Consider the following 16,679-nt stretch of genomic DNA (forward strand, 5'->3'; position numbering starts at 1 on the left):
AAACATCGCTAATACTTTGGTTAGTGCAGTTTCCTAGCATGAGTGAGGTCCCCGGTTCGATTCTCCTCCCCAACCTTTCTCAATCAAAGAAACTTTTAGACGCTAACCACACCCACACAAGGAGAACCAATCTAATACGGATTATGACATTGCCTATTGGAACTATGGACGGATGATGTGATGGCTAGCTTCGCTGGCCGGGCAAGGCTCACCCATCCGACTCTAGAGCCCCGAACAAAAAAATCAGTACGTAGAGATTGATTATTGCAAAGAGTGACAAATTTGAAAATTGAACTGTCACATATATTGTTCAAATACATGACAGAATAGTGTAACTTTTGGCACCTAACTGAAATGGAAGGGAGTTTTACATATTTTGCAAGTTTGAAGTGACCTTTTCAACTACTTTTAGCTTTTAAAGAAAATGTAGAAATATCATTTCTTGTCGTGTCATATTAAAAGATTATAATATGCCTTCGGAATAACTGGAAACATATTTAAGGCCATTTTTCGATCTTTTAAGATATAAAACGCAACTTTCAAGATGTAATAAAGAAACATCTGCTGAATAGAAGTTTATGAAATTTTACGTCAATACATAACTAAGAGTATGTTTAACACTGATTGACTACGTTTTAGACAATGATACATTTTAAAGGAATTTAAGCTATATTACACACTTATCTAAGCTACTTTTAAACATGTGTATTTCATAAAATTGGTTCCTTTTGTCTCTTTGACAAAGAAAAACATATCTGGATGTCTTGGCATTTGAGCAAACACTTAGCCTGAAAATATAACCACCGTGAGGATGAATATGGGGTGGCATTTCTTCCCGTCCGAGCCGAGTACCCCAAGGACCATCACGGCGGCTGCATGCTTGGTCTTGAAAGTATATTTGACGTGATCAGCAGATTCATCCACGACTAGGGTTGACATGTGCCAGTCAAATCGGCTGTTGCTCGACCCGATCGACCCTGAACAGCTTTTCATCTGAGAAGAGAATGACCGGCGGCTTGTGCTTGAGGCAGTTGAGAAGCAACCTCGACCTGAACAATCTCTTCCTGTCGTGGCATTGTGGATAAAGTGAGTTTCCTCTGAGCCCTTGACTTGGCTCCAAGGGCTACTTGTCACTCATGTTCAGCTCCTTGGCCATGCCCCTCATCGTCCGCATAGGATTTCTATCAATCCGGCCTTTAATGGTTCTGACCTTGACCTTTGTCCAGATCGTACGTTTTCGCCCTTGTCCTTTCTTCCTATCCAATGATCCAGTAGACTTCCAACGCCTTAATTTTTTTTACTAACCGGTTTTCTTCCCAATTGCTCGCTTCAACTCTTTTGCGTATCCGAGCCGTCAACCATGGAAATTCTATTCGACGTGGAAACAACATACTTTGTCGGAGCCTAGTTATGACCTATTTTTTAAGTTTACATAACTGTATAGTTAAACACGCCTCATAGGGTGTTGCCGTCATGGGTTTGATTCAACCAAAAACCCAAAGTATTCTTTGACCAAAGCACCCTAAGCAATAACAATAGGCTGCGGATGAGAATCAATTGTTTACCCTACTATCCGTATCCATTGAAAGCATGTCCTAATGCGAAGTATTGTCACTAAAAAGAATGTCAATTTCTTGTAAACAAAACAAAGAAACTCAGTGGATAACATTCAAATTGCTGTTTCCTTGGAGTCTCTTAGATAAAAATGCAGGAATGGGGCGAAAAATGATCATTTCCCGATTGTAAATTCGATTTTTTCGAAAGATTATAACCTCCTTTTGCGTCTTAACGCCTTTTTGTGCACTCTGACAACGTTTTTCTCATTGTCACAACTCTTGGGATTTTCAATTTATTTGAGGCCTTGTTGTTACGTCTGACAAAATGAGTTATCTTTAAGCATGTTTAAACAATTGCAAAAAGTACATTAGGCAAGAAGAAACCATGACAATGCTAACTCTGTAGAAGTCATTATGAAAATGCTTCCAAATAGCTTTGCAAACTTGCAAGGGTCACGTATGACTCGACTTTATGATGTTTTGGCCAAAAACAACTTGTTCGTGAACTTTTCCAAACCTTTCTTGTCATTTTCACAACTTAGAGATCCATTTTGGCCAAAACTGGGCTTTTTTGTTTCTTCGAGATCTGAGCCCAGTTTTTTAAAGCGAAAGAGTGAAACTTATTTTGAGACAATATCGTACTAGAGTGCATAAGTTGAATCTTTTCACTCCTATGCTTTAAAAAACTGGGCTCTGACGACTAAATAATGAACGACTAGAACCTGGACGTTGTCGATGGCCGCTCGATTGCGTTGTTGCAGAATCCCCTTATGATGTGTCCTTTTTGTCTTGGCCTCCTAAGTAAAATTGAATTGCTTTGCCTCCCATTTTTGGGGGTCTCCTTTATTAATATCATCTGATATTACCAATAGGAATAGTGGAGAATTGCAAATAGTGTATTTTAAGGTAACAAAATAATCATCATTGTGACAATATCTTGGTAGGATAAAAGTTAAGACGTGTTCATCAAATCGTATACCGTGATTGAGCTAGAGGACATTTATCGTTTCCCTTTTCTTTTCGATCCATTTTGGGCATGGGGTTGGCTTAGAAGACTTCTCCACTCCCACTTTTCGAGTTCCTTCTTGAACCCCGTCTTGTGGAGGCAATATGGTCTAAGAGATGAGTCGATTGGGATTCGATTGGGGACATGTCGTCCTCTGCCGCTGACCTAGTTCCACCTGACGGTGGTGGAGGTGAATCATCAATCGTATTGTCGTCATCATCATCATCATCATCATCGTCATCGTCATCGTCATCGTCATCGTCATCGTCATCGTCATCATCATCATTAGTAGAGTCAGAGTCGGAGTCGGCGGGTGGACAGAAATATTTTACTACGGGTAATCGCTCTTTCATGGCCTCGACTTGGACCGTCTGACAGACCTCTTGAGGCACTTCAATACATTCTTGGCTCATTTCCAATTTGGGAACGATCTTGTGGATCATGTCGCACACGGTCTTGGGCGAGATTTGGCATTTCTCTTGCGGCACTTCTTGCACAAACGTCTTGAGCTCATCCGTGCAAATGCGGTCCCCCTGAACAATGGGACAGATTTCTGGTCCACACACCTCTCGACTCTCTTGATGGCAATCCGTCTCGGGGGTGAGCTTCTTGCTGGAAATGCTTTCCACTTGGCACACTTGCCGGGGCACCATTCGACAGTTTTCGCCCTCGGAGTCGCACACATCTTCCTGGACGGTGGTGCAATTCACCACATCATCGGCGACTTCGTTTTCGTGGTAGGTGGTGGCACACACGGTCTCATGTTCGGTGGAACAGGTCTCGGGCCCCTCTTCATTACAATCTCGGGCCAAAGGGGAGTGGCAGACCTCGACCTTTTCCGTTCTGGGCACCATCTCATACTCAATGTGACAGTTCTTCACAAAGCTTTCCTTGCATTCCTCAACCTGAAATGAAAGGGTCATACTAAAGAAGTCATCATGGCTTGGTTGACCTTGCTGGCTTGCTTGTCTTTGATCATTAGTGTCATTACTTCTTGGGTTTTGAAGATGGTCTTGTATACATCGGAGCACGATTCCTGATAGGTGTGAGAGCATTGCAGTTCGTCCTTGAAAACGATTTGTTCCTCCATTTGCACTCGTTGAACGCAAGGCTGACAATGGGGCACTTCAAAGGCCATTTGGCATTCCAACACATTAATAGGTTCGATGTCTGATTCGAAAAACAATGGCCTTTCATGTATAGCGCACTCCTGGATCGATGGGAAGTATGTCAAGCCATAGCAATCTTCGTCCAAGCTGCAGACTTGAGCACAAGCTTCGTAGGATTGGTTTCCTTCAGGACGGGATATAAGAGACGTACGGATGAGTCCGTAATCGATTTCAAGGCCCGGGAGTGAAGTGAAGAACGGTTGGACCTGGCAATTGTGCGTGACTTGGATGGGTTCTGGGGGGACTTCTGGAAGTAAGAGCACTCACTGATTCTCTAGTTAAATGCACACATTACCCAGCTATAGTAGAACAGTGATAAGGCAGTTACTTATAAATTGTGATCTTATGCAAAGCGCTGCCGTCAAAGGCTCAAAAGGCATCATTTGTCTTTTTCCTGAGCAAAAGAGTTTATAGCTTTATAAAAGAAAAGGAATCCGTTGAAAAAAAATTAGATCGACATTTGCTATTCTGACCTATTTGTTGTCATGGTCCAACCATATTCGCCTCTTCCCAGTTTCGAAACTTCTTCCGGTTAGTTTTTTGTTCTTGAAGTCGAAATGTTTTTTCATCATTACTTTTTCTTAGTCACTAATTGTTCCAATTTTGACATCGGTTAGCACTTTTAGGCCATTATTAATTTCCAAAACAATAAATTAGACCATTCTTCTCAATGCTTTTTGCAAAATTTCGATGAGCCAATCAAAAAAAAACTAACCTGGTGCAATAAAGCAAACATCTTTCCAGTTTTCACCCATTCGACTTTTTCGATAGCAAAGTGAAAAGAAATCGCAGTATTGCTGGCTGAAGAATGCAAAAAAGAAGTCTGCGCCGGCCAAGCCACCCTCGTCGCAGAAATGTTCGTGAGCTGAAATGTAAAGCAAAGAAAGATGAACGTTTAAGAAGAGAACTTTGCCGACTTTGAATGAGCCAACGACTCATCGCGGCGGATCTAAAAATGTTCAAATCATGTCACGTTGTCGGCTAATTGACTCCCTTACTAAACATTTTTCCCCTCATGATGTGCCTGAGCTGTAACTCTTCCCCTTCCGTCGCATTTCTGAGGGTGTTGTTGCCCTCGGAACCGTCGTACAAGAGGCATTGATCATCTCCAACTAGGTGAACTTCTCGGCACCAAGGAAGTTTGCTGCAAAAGTCCCAACAGACATTATTTCCGCCGCCACTATGTGAATTAACTTTTTGAGGGAAGACCACCCTCTCGCGAGGTTCCACGGATATCTGATTTGTGACAACACTCTTGACGGTAAAGAACTCTCTGGGTCGAAATTTCCCGCCTTCACCTGGGGCTGCAAAACAAACGTGTCTAGAGAGGCCGCGAGAATTTAGGGTGGAACTAGGTAAGTGGTTTGGAGAATTTTGGAACAGAACTGTTCAAGTCAGTCAGTCCACTGGAGATGGTGTGATTGTAGTTTTCAACTGCTTGCATTCGGTTCTGTTAAGGGATTGTTCTTTGTACTTACTGACAATACATTGATGTCGAGAGTTGGAAGACCGTGTTGTCGAGGCGGTCTCCGAATTGGCCTCAAAGATCTCTTTGGTCTCAAAAATGCGACAAGATGAATCTTCCGGCCGAAAGATCAACGTTTTATCGCAATCGCCATTGGGATTGCATGACCGTTTGCAATCGTCAATGTTGGACGCGTCTACAGTTTCGAACGTGTTGTAAACGGCACTTCCAAAGTGCCAATTGGCTGGCAACGGGTCCTCATCTTGGCACAGCTCTGAAAATGAAATGAAAACAGGTCCCGTTCGAATGCAATTGTCTCCAGAAGTGATCAAACATTCATAGCGAGCTCAAGTGAGATTCATTACCATCCAATGGCACTCCATGTCGGACAAAGGTAATAAGAGTTTGAAAATCATCTCCGTCGGATGAAGAAGCCGGTGGTAAAGATGCAAAATCGAAAGGCTCAAGAGCAAAATGGCAACCATCAAGATAATCAGATGATGGGGCGGGTACAGCGTAAGCATAGGCAAAACATGAAACCGCATGGCAATGTTCGAAACACTCTATAGGATGGAGTCTCCCTCCAATGAGAGACTCGAAAACGTTTCTCAGATTGTCTATATTGTGAGCAGTTTGCATTTGAAAATAGGGAGTGGTCCTTCCTTTCTCCGTCGTTTCGATGGGTTCCAAGTCTGCAATTAAAATCAATGAAAGTGTGATCAATCCTTGCAAATCTTTTGTTACGCGCTCAGTTGCTGCTCACCATTGGGTGCATAACAATATGTTGAGGTATTGCCGCCGATCTCTATGACTCCATAGCATAATCCATTTCCCTCACACTTTTCAGGATCATCCACGAACTCCATCATGTGGTCTGTGACTCGGCCCAAGTCACAAGCCGTTTCATCGCCTGAAAGAGTCAATCATGTCAGTCATGACTCACTATCCGGCTCACATTGTTATTGATTATTGATTCGGCGGAGGGATACAAAACTAACTACTTAAAATCCATAGGTTGAGTAATGAAATGAATTCGACAAATTCGGAGTTCCAAATCGGATTGTTTTCGCCCTGGTTAAAATGGCTCATCAAGTATAAAGCACAAACAGCAAAATTGGTTTTAACCGAAATTCTAACTCACATTGCAAAGACATCAAAATAAGGAACGCAAATACACTTGATTTACACCGCGCCAATATGTAAGTGGTAGTGATGATTTCGTTCTCACCGAATACTTTTCCATTCCATATGATCAATTCTTGCCCTCCCTGCGGGAGGGGTGATTTTTTTCCAGGCCAAACGCTACGTCTTTGAGCGCACATGCCATCGTTTACAAAAGCAGCTTGGCACAGGGGGTCTTTGGCACATTCGTTCCGGCAATCATCCGTGTTTCCAGTTTGGATCCTATAGTCGCCTGAAATATGAAATAAAAAATGGATCTATATGGTAACTCAAAGACAACGAAAGATTGGCGTAGGTTTTAATTTAATCCCGCAAAACATCTGCAGAGTTGCGTAATTATTTGAATCAAGTTCCGTCGCTTTATTGATATTTTTACTCTACCCTCCGCTCTCCAAGCACACACACACACACACACACCCCACCCCCGCAGGGTGGGTAAATTAATTTTGGGAATCTGTCTGACTTTTAGACACCAAGTGTCCAAAAGTGTCCAAAAGTGTCCACAAGTGTCCACAAGTGTCCAAAAGTGGGCACAAGGTGTTCAAAAGTAAGAACAATTGCCCAAAAGGTGGGCAGACAAGTTATAACTTTTAAATTCTAATTGATGTAATTTTTACCTAATCTATATGCCAACCAAGAAATGGAATCATTCATCGAAAAGATGTAAACTTTGTGAGTAGACTTATACATTAAGTAGCAGCTAACCTTTTTAGAAAAGTGACAAATCATTTCACTTGCGTTTCATTTTCAGTGTAACTCTCTTGATTAAATGCAGCATTGCAAAGTCAAATAAATATTGTTTGTCTAAGTTAATGAGAGCATTAATGTAGTTTGAGTGATAAAAAGTTGAAGCCAAGCTCCAATCAGGGCATTGGGTAGCAGGGCTTTTTTTATTGAAACTAAGTCATAAAATTTCCAATGGCTTAACAGCTGCTTATTGACTATTCAAAGATACTTTTTAATAAATCGCTCATCTTTTATTCATGATGTAATTTTTGGTTAAAATAAAATGTTTTTTCTCATTATCTGACATCAAACACACCTTTAAGAGCCAAAAAACCTTACCTAACAATACTTTTAGCAACTCACTAATAGAAGTCACATCTTAGGTATGTAATTAGGCAAGATGTTCAATTTTTAGCACTAAGTCTGCTTAAGAAGAAATCCGTCAAGTCTCATGGTTTGAAAAAAAGTTTACAAAATACATTACAACGTTGATAAATAATTACAATACAATACTAAGGTATTTCAGTTGTTCAATGCTTTGTGCCAACCATACACTAGTAGAAGGAGGCTTTGGTACTTCCTAAGTTGAGATAGAAATAGTGTAACATTCGCTTTTGGGTATCTTAGAGGATATGGCAAAGGCTTTATAGGCTTACTTTGTTTTTGACACCATCAATGAGCTATTTCTAAAGTAAAATATATGTGAAAGTAAATTTTCTAAATCATTCGTAGTCTTAAAGATTTGTAATTTTGGACACCTTTGGACACTTTTGGACAGGGGTGGACAAAAGTGTTTAAAAATGAAATGCCCACCCATCTTCCAGGTCCTTGTAACCGAAATGTTAGGTGCCGTCCAAAATTCGGTGTCTGTGTCTAACAATTATGCAACCTCAAAATCACACAAGTCATCAGTTTTTTTGCGTAATAATAAGTAAGAACTCATTCAGCCGCATCATTTAAAAGCCACATACTTGGCCTGCTTTTAATAGGGCTTGTCAATTAAACGTGTTCATGAGTAAAATCAGAAACAACATTCCCAGCCAAATCGCATTGTGCGTGCATTGTGATAGTGCGTTCACCAATTAACACCAAGCATGTTCATTTTGTTGGGTTTTGTAACACAGCTTACTCAAAATCTCTCAATCACTACTGAAAATTTAATGGGCGGATTGTGCGAGTAGACTGAGATGTTTGTCTTACAAATTACAGTTCTCCCTCCCAAAATGCCCAAAATCAGGGTGCCGGGCCACATTTTTCCTTGAATTTCCGTCACTTGAGATGCCCTATTGATGGGGCGGATTATGTAAGGCAATCATTTGCTTTCATCCGTGCCCCTAACTACTACAAAAGATGAGGCTTTAGAAGAATGTCGATTAGGCCAAAAAACGACACTGTTGACGAGTTCGCCGTAAAAGTGAAGGCAGCATGAAAGTATTTAGTAGCAAAGTGCTTGTTACTCTTATTTTAGTCATCCATGGGTTCCTATCATTCACGGGCACCCACCTCCATCCACGGACACAGTGGGCAAGATCATGGAATCCCCGACCCCAAGACATTGACAGTGCCACCAACAATAACGGAGCAAAACTATTTGTCAAAGTGAAGTTCCCATAGTTGGTACCTAATCAATACATGAGGGGATATTTTAAGGACAGTTACGTACGCGTCAAATGCCACCATGACCTCTAATTTTTGACTTTGTCCGTCTTTGCATTTTTGTCCATAGGAATTTGATATACATATAACCACAATATTGTCCAGAATACATTTGATGCACAACGCTCTTGTTTACGCTAGTAGCCTGCATTAAGATATATCAAATATAAATTCAAATATATGGCACTAGTCTACGCGTCACTAATCTGATCTGCACTTTTACGATTCAAAACCAAATTCTTACTTACTGCCATCAATGAGTTGTCCATCTTCCGGTTTGTAGACAAACACGTCTTTTGCAAAAACTCGAGGGGCAAGTGGCTCTGCAAAGAAGGTTTACATGTGTAAATGTATATATATGGCTATTACTGTTACCTCTCAATTATAGTTGAAAAGGTTACTCATGGCGCGACGAAAATAGTAGCAATAGTGTCCAGAGGTTTTTCATCATCTCTTCATCTCAACTGGCCTTACATAGATTCCGTTCTAATCAATCAACGTGACTGGGGACTCAATGAAGGTACTCACTTATATCCACGAAATTGTAGAAACGTGGACCGCGACGGAAATCACGTCACAGAAAAAAATGAGATCCCTTCAATTGTAGGCAATCGTACAATCTCCTTGTGAAAGGGTTGCATTCAAAGTCGGGCTGTCAAAAGCTCATGTAGCTGAGCAAGACCAGACCGTCAATTAAAATGTCATGTACAAGCGGATTACTCGTACATAACTTTGACTTAATCTCGCGAGTACCCTGAGGATAGCTTTGGGATCAAATTGGCCAAGTTGACCTATTCGACAAACTTTTGCGATCCCTTCCAGTGGCAACTTTCTATTAAGTGAAGTGTTCAGTTCGTTCGCAGTCTGCATACTCGAACGTCTCTAGAGGTTCATGACTTACCTAAAACACACTTTGAGTTTGAGGTTGAATCTCTAGATTCTTTAAACAATTTGCATGAATACAGGTCACCCTCAAACACAAACCCTGTGCACGAGCTGTCACGTTCGCAGATTATTTTGCAGGCAGTAGCATTTGTATTTGACGTGTCGAGGTATGTTTGCTCCTCGATGGCGTACTTGGTGTTCGAAGGAGGCAATTTCGGGAACTCTGGGCTTCCGCACACATCTGGAAGAAGATTTCAATGCATTGGTGTAAAATCGGTTATGTCAATTACATGTAGGTGTATCAATTAATATTTTTTCTTCTAAACTGCTAGGGGTTCCATTCCGAGTAGCGGTAAGGAAGTCTGTAAAAGAACCAAAAGCAACAAAAAACCTGGAAATGTGACAAATGAGCAAGAGATCGGGGAACTCCTATCTGGAACGACACAATACACTGGAACCCTCTTATATTGTGGCCCAAGGGATCGAGCCAAACTGACAATAAATCCGCATGTTCTCTATCAGGTGCATAACGACGTAAAATAGATAAAGACGAGTGTCAGAATGATATATATAACTCAAAAGAAGCTCCGTTATTGGAAACTTTATTTCACTCTCTAAAGAAACTGCCTGGGTGAAACTGGGGTGATCAGAATTTTTCGGTATTCTGTTTTTGTTTTCAATATCAAATTGACAAGAAAAGTTAATATTTTTCAAAATTTCACGCAACAAGCTGGTTCAGGTGTGGTGTGTAATCAGAAACGAAGGATTTTGTTTAGCAAAAATAGGTTGCGTAAAAGAATTGTGCACAAACATTTGCCTCAAAATGACGATACATTTGGAGTGAGGCGACGTTGTAAGCGGAGCCAGTTCATATAAAAACTCTCGTGTGAAGGAAGAGAAGCTCGAGCAAGCCCTCATCGCTGTTCACTTCAAACTTGACGGCATGAAATGGGCGACCTGTGTCTTGACTGTGTGGACTTGCCTCAACAAGCCTCACTTTTATATAGCTATTATTTCATGGCTCTGTGTTTACGAGTGGCTGGAAAGTACATTTCCAAAACCACTTGTAAAAATGACATCAAATGTTAAGATTGCCACAAAGCTTCAGATTTCCATCACTTGTCAAGTGAGAGAAGAAAACTGGAGCGGGAAAAATGGAACGGGTATCGAGTAATTTTCGAATTTCTGGGTCGTTACAATCCAACCATTTTAAGATGTAATGGGTGTTCCATAATATTCGAAAACAAGGATCAAATTACTGTGATTTCGTTATCACTTCCCTAAAAGTAGCTGACAAATGCCCTAACGGGAATTTAGTAACATATGGAATGCATTTTCGATGTCACCTTTGCAAATGAGTAATTTTCTATTCGGGTGAAGATGCTGCATTATATAAAAATGGTATATAAAGTCACTTAAAACGCATTAGAAATAAAGGTTTTGAAAACCCAGGTTTTCAAAATGCCTCCTACAAATATTACATTGTGCTTACCTAGGAACTGGCTTCTTTCCTGCACCAGAAATTGGTTTTCGTGATTTACTCAAATCAAAAGACACCTTTAAAAGTCTTGAGAGCATTGTTAAAAGTTTCCTAATTGCATTCCAATCACCCAGTTAAATCATGGTTTCTGTTGGGTTGATTCATTTTTAAGTAGTTAACAACAAGCAAATTTTAGTCAGGCCCAAGCTTAAGGTATGTATTTGTACGTCACGGTATAATACTATGCCTCCAAAAACTCATTCACATCAGTCACTAGGTTCTTAGAAGAAGATGGTCATAATGAAGAAAGTTCATGGAAAAAGCAGCATTGCAATTCTGGGAGTACGAATAAATATACCATATGTCGCTTGTTGCCTTTCATTTTTTTCCTTTTCAGAACACAAATAAATTTCCAAAAGTAGTCATTTGTAAATGTAGTTTTCACAAATTTTACGTTATTATTTGACTGAAGTAAAATAAGTTGTTCGAAGTCTTAAATGGCGGGAAAAAGATAAAACGTAATTTCCTCCAACCCTTAATATTTACATGTATCAAACATGGATACTGAATTGATGTTAACAAATAGAAAATGTACATCAACCTATGCTAACTCCTTCATTGTGACTACCTGAATGTTTGGTTTGTTGACTTTTGGTTCCTTTTTCTCATTTAAAATATTTGTCGAACTCTTTTGGCCGTGCGATTTTACGTGTAGATGCGTGAGAAAAAAAAAATTATTTGCCATTTACCAAACATTTCCGAAATGTGACAAATATTGAAAATGTTGTTTTTCTCTCTTATGCTTACATCTTCCAACAACCAGCATTGAAATAATGAAAAGTAATCTTATCTTGTTATGAAGAGAAGAATGCATGCAAAAGAAGACCTAGATTGCTCGTACCTTCGACGGTGGTGCGACCAATTGGCTTCGTGGGTTCGCATCTCGGTTCAAAATACATCGTGTAGTGTTGATCATTGGCTCCGAAACTGATGCCAGACTCGGACAAGCTCAGCTTTGACGGCTCGGCCATGAAGTACGCAAGGTTGGTGGCTTCTTCATGAAGCACCATATAGCAATTGATGCTTTGGCAATGCTTGAACGCACTCTCGGGGAAAGTGCCATTCGTCTCGAGGGGACCAGAGAATGTTTGATTTAGATAATCCTCAGCAATGTTGATCTTTTCTGACTCATATATGATGGGAAGATGGTAGACACAATCTAAAGAAAAGCAAAATTCAAAATCAGACATTCCATACAATCAACAGAATATTATGAAGGACGGCCGTACCTTCTCCCTTGTGTGTAACTGCCTCTTCTGGAAGAAAAAAAGGAAATGTCATTAAAGGCCAACGAACAAGGCTAGCCTATTGGAATTGTGAAAAAAAAATCGTATTTTTTCAACCAACAGTAAAAAAAGGCAATCAAACTAGACCAAAACACCTGCCAATCTACATATGCATGCTAATATTGCAAGATTTTCGTTGTTATGAAAACAAGCGCAACAACTTTTGTAAAATACCGTTTTGCAAAACACCTCAGATATATTAATCCAGTTAAAACCTGTAAAAAGATAATATTTTTAATAACTTAATTGACAGATGTCGAGAATAATGTTAGCTGCGCTTCCAACTAAAATGTCTTAAAAATCCATTGAGCAAGGGACGAGATAATATGTTTCCAAAGGTTGCATTTGCATCAAATTAGACTACAAAAGGTTCCGGTTACATTTTAAAGTAATTGCCAGGGAATGCGATATGCCTTTTCTACGCCCAAAAGATAAATGAAAATATTCCACTTTTTGTAGTAGGAAGAAAAACCTGAAAACTTACGTAATGCCTATATATTTCACAAGTGCGATGCCATATTTGTCAATCGCAACCTCAATCAAGCTTGTTTTTTCACTTTTCACAGACTTCCACTAACGCTGAATGAACACGTCTCTTGTAGGTAAAAATATGAATTATTGCAGAAAGTGCTAAATTAGAAAATGAAACTGTGACATGCATCTTTAATTTATTATGGGAACATGACAGGATAGAGCAGTTTTTGATGCTTCAGTAAGAATGATGGCCGATTATGTTGAAATTCTTTGTAAGATGACTGTCATTTTTGCTATTTTTTAGCTTTTAAAAAAATCATAAAAAAACATAAAAACAAATATTTTTTTGCCATATCATTGAAAAAGGGCAATCATATGTCTTGGTAACAACTTGAAATATAGCAAGGTAATTCTTCGATACTTTAAGGTGCAAAATGCAACTTTCAAGTTGTGATAACTATGCATCAGCTAAATATGTTTAGGAATTCATGTCTATACATAATTTAGACTACTTTTAACACTAATTGACTACGTTTTTGACAGTGATCCGTCTTATTGTACTTTTATTGATTTAATATCCTTAATTGAGCTCTGTTTATACATGAGCCTTTAACAAAAGTTGTTCCTTTTGTTTCTTTGAAAAAGTAAAACATGAAAACGAAAAAAACAAGGTGGTGGTGAATCGATAGGAGCAATACCCTGCTGCCAAACTACCAAAGTATATCCAAAATAAGGACTCATTCAAAGATACGCGTTACTTAGATGAATTGATGTTTCATTGCTGGGAGGTTCAATATTAACTATTTACATTCCATTACTAATGATTTTTATCAAATTCATTTTTCAGGCGAGGTGCAGGATCATATTTTAGCCCACAGGGGCTAAAGAGGTTAAGTTCTAGAGGTTAAGTTCTGCAACATCGGTTTAGAAGTTGCCGGCCAAGACAGACTTTTTTCGTTCATTTCCTATGCTAAACGTTTTTCAACTCCTGTGCACTCCTCCTGAACGGAAGGGTTTACCACTAAACTCAGTTCATCTGATATCTTACTCCGTGTCTTGGTGCGGCACGATTTGCCAAACTTATCCCATCCCAAATCAATGGGCATCGAAAAAATTCTTTTGAATAAGAATATTTTTGCTCTTGTGGAAAAAAAATAATATTTTTACTTCTTCAAAGTTGTACGTAACATTTCAGAGGAAATGCATGGAAGACGTTACACACCAGCTGATTACACAACATTTCTTGTTTTTTCCTCCATGCCAACCAGAGACCGCTACTTTTTCACAAATACAAAGGGTCCGTTTTAGTTGAGGGTTAGTTTCAGTTAAGCAATATTGGTGTGAAAAAGTATGAAAAGAAAAATAATAGAGAATGTTTATCGTGGTCTCACCGCTGGCCAAATAGCACAGGCCACCGCCGCTTCCAATTGGTTTGAAGCAATGCTTTGGGTCAGTTTGATTAAGGCAGTCATCCTCGGAATAATCTTGAAGGATCAAGGAATCAGTTACAAGACCATTTTCACACTCAGCCATGCAGAGTGTGGATCGGAGGAGAAACGCATAAAGAACCTGAAACAATGGTTAAAAAGTCGTATTGGGGGTTGATGGAACTACCAAAACACATCTTGACCTTTTATAGCTTGCAAACCCATCAGGAACAGCTTTGATTTTACTGATTTTTGGATTTTCTAACTCAGACTGAAAACTTACATTCCTAAAACGATTCCAAAAATTATATTTTAAAAAACCTTTTCCATGCAATTGAAGAACACACTAAACTAGCAATTTACTAGAAATTAGCGTAGGATTTATTTTACCACTGTCGAGATAAATGGAAAAAGATGGCCCGATTTTCTGGGAATTCCGTTCCCAATAGCCGTAAGGAAGTCCGCAAGAAATATAAATCTGAGGTTTCAGCTCCTGAATACCCCCAAAAATGTAGCACGAAAACCTACGTTCAATTGTGTGAAAATTAATATCTTTCTAATTTGTGTGGGAATTTGAGTTTAGATATAACCAAGGTATTTTAGAGCTAAAACGCTTGAAAAAAAGTGTCATCTACTCATATACAACTTAGTAATGTTTAAATTGATAATATGTTGATTTTTATGAAAGGAGAGAAAAAAATTGCTCCTCAGTTTGGTCAAATGTGTTCTAGGATTCAATTAAAGCATGAAGGCATGGCATAGTGGTTAACTCAGTTTCCTAGCGTGAGAGAGATCACTGGTTCGGATCGCCTCATGCTAACCCCACCCACAAACAGGGTTGAGATGGAATATGACACTGTCTATCAGAGTTACATCTGCAGCGATATTATGGCTAGCTTCGCTGGCAAGGCGAGGTTCACCCCTCCGACCCAAGAATCCCAGATAAAGAAATATGGTTCTCAAAATTCCCGTTTAAGCGGATTGATTTTAAGAAAGTTTTCAAACTGAACTTTTGGTTTTGAACGCTAGAAAATGCCATAAAGGCCTTTTTTTTAATACCCCAAACCCTGTATAATACAAGATTTGCTTCTTGTTCCGAAACTACTTTCTTTTTTTTTTTTGCTTGTACGTACTAAAATGGCCCTGTACTGGTACAACTAAATGAAGTCAAGGCAAGGGAAGCCCAGCCCGTATCTTATAAAAAATATGATACATATGATGGTACTTTGGCAATCAGTTGAGCCCAAAACAGCGGAAGTTGCGTGATGTTTGTGAAATTGTGCTGCGTCCAATGCTAACCTCAGCTCACCTGACCTAAGTTACGTCACCTCCATTTAATCGGAGGTCTATCCATTTGTCGTCGTATACCTCGGTAAGCTTTGATCTCATCAAGAAACGGGGCTAAAATGATCATTTAGGCTTTACCATGGATCAATTTTCACCTTCTATCCTTTTTAAGAGGCTACTGCGGATCATTTACAATCATTATGCTCCTGTTTTCACGTATTTAATTGTTTATAATTCAGGATGATTGACATGGGACTTCAAGGATCGTGAAATAGTTGGCTTTTTCGCTCTGTAGTTGTTAAAACACCTTTGATTCACTGTCAAGGAGTGCTTGGATGTTTTTGGCAACCACTGACAACAACAATGTTTTTTAACTTTACACGAATTCACCTCACTCGTAACTTTTATTCACGCCAGTCTCTTTGTTCGTCCATGTTGTATCACCCGTTTAGCATAGCCTGAACTTGGACAACTGAAAACTTGAACCGTAGGAAAAAAGCGGATTGACAAGAATTATTCTTGCTACAGCGTAAAACGTGCTATGTTCCTCCCTATAATTTTGAATGTCTATGGCGAGTGAATCTGCGTGGCTTGGATAGTGTGACTACGATTTTTTTCAATTTCTAGTCGGGAGGTTGAGTTCATTGCGTTCGACTATTGGGCTAGTATATTTGGCGGCGTTAAGTATGTCCAGGGTAACGTCGTCCATGCTCTAGGTAATATATTCAATCAAATTCATTTCAAGCATTAGCTGCAGATTCAGGTTATATTTCACGAACTGTCATAAGTGGTTGCTTGATCAATGCAAGTTCAATGGTCCAGTTGGTGTCAATTTCAGAGCTCTTGATTTTATAAAATCCATGAGCAAGGGTGATTATTTCAATATTATAGAACAATACGTCTGGTAGCACCATATTCGCTCTTTGTTGGCTAACTTTTCAGAAAACACGACATATTGAGCAATAACTGAAATGATCACTCTTTCCTTCGTAACTTGAAAAAAAGGCGTAGATTCCGGAT

The 16,679-nt window shown here is 39.5% G+C and overlaps 1 protein-coding gene and 1 long non-coding RNA gene across 3 annotated transcripts; one reads left to right on the plus strand and one right to left on the minus strand.

Moving 5' to 3' along the window:
- Positions 1–2,431: 2,431 nt before the first annotated feature.
- LOC131890802 (uncharacterized) lies at positions 2,432–16,119 on the minus strand. Of its 2 annotated transcripts, none has more exons than XM_059240227.1 (14): positions 16,050–16,119; positions 14,337–14,514; positions 12,415–12,441; positions 12,027–12,344; positions 9,662–9,886; positions 9,009–9,083; positions 6,425–6,610; positions 5,960–6,106; positions 5,562–5,888; positions 5,210–5,470; positions 4,730–5,035; positions 4,447–4,596; positions 3,554–3,978; positions 2,432–3,467 (listed from the first exon to the last, which is right to left on the minus strand). In XM_059240227.1, exons 2-14 carry the CDS (start codon positions 14,476–14,478, stop codon positions 2,604–2,606), a joined length of 3,453 nt encoding a protein of 1,150 aa, XP_059096210.1. In that variant the 5' UTR covers positions 14,479–14,514; positions 16,050–16,119; the 3' UTR covers positions 2,432–2,603. The 2 variants fall into 2 exon arrangements, with proteins under 2 accessions (XP_059096210.1, XP_059096211.1); XM_059240228.1 differs by having other exon boundaries at positions 16,055–16,110.
- On the plus strand, positions 4,937–6,631 carry LOC131890803 (uncharacterized). The gene is made up of 3 exons (XR_009374344.1): positions 4,937–5,086; positions 6,044–6,395; positions 6,491–6,631. It is a non-coding gene; the product is annotated as an uncharacterized LOC131890803 (long non-coding RNA).
- Positions 16,120–16,679: the final 560 nt, after the last annotated feature.

The sequence above is a fragment of the Tigriopus californicus genome, chromosome 11 (genome assembly GCF_007210705.1).
Source record: "Tigriopus californicus strain San Diego chromosome 11, Tcal_SD_v2.1, whole genome shotgun sequence".
NCBI lineage: Eukaryota > Metazoa > Arthropoda > Copepoda > Harpacticoida > Harpacticidae > Tigriopus > Tigriopus californicus.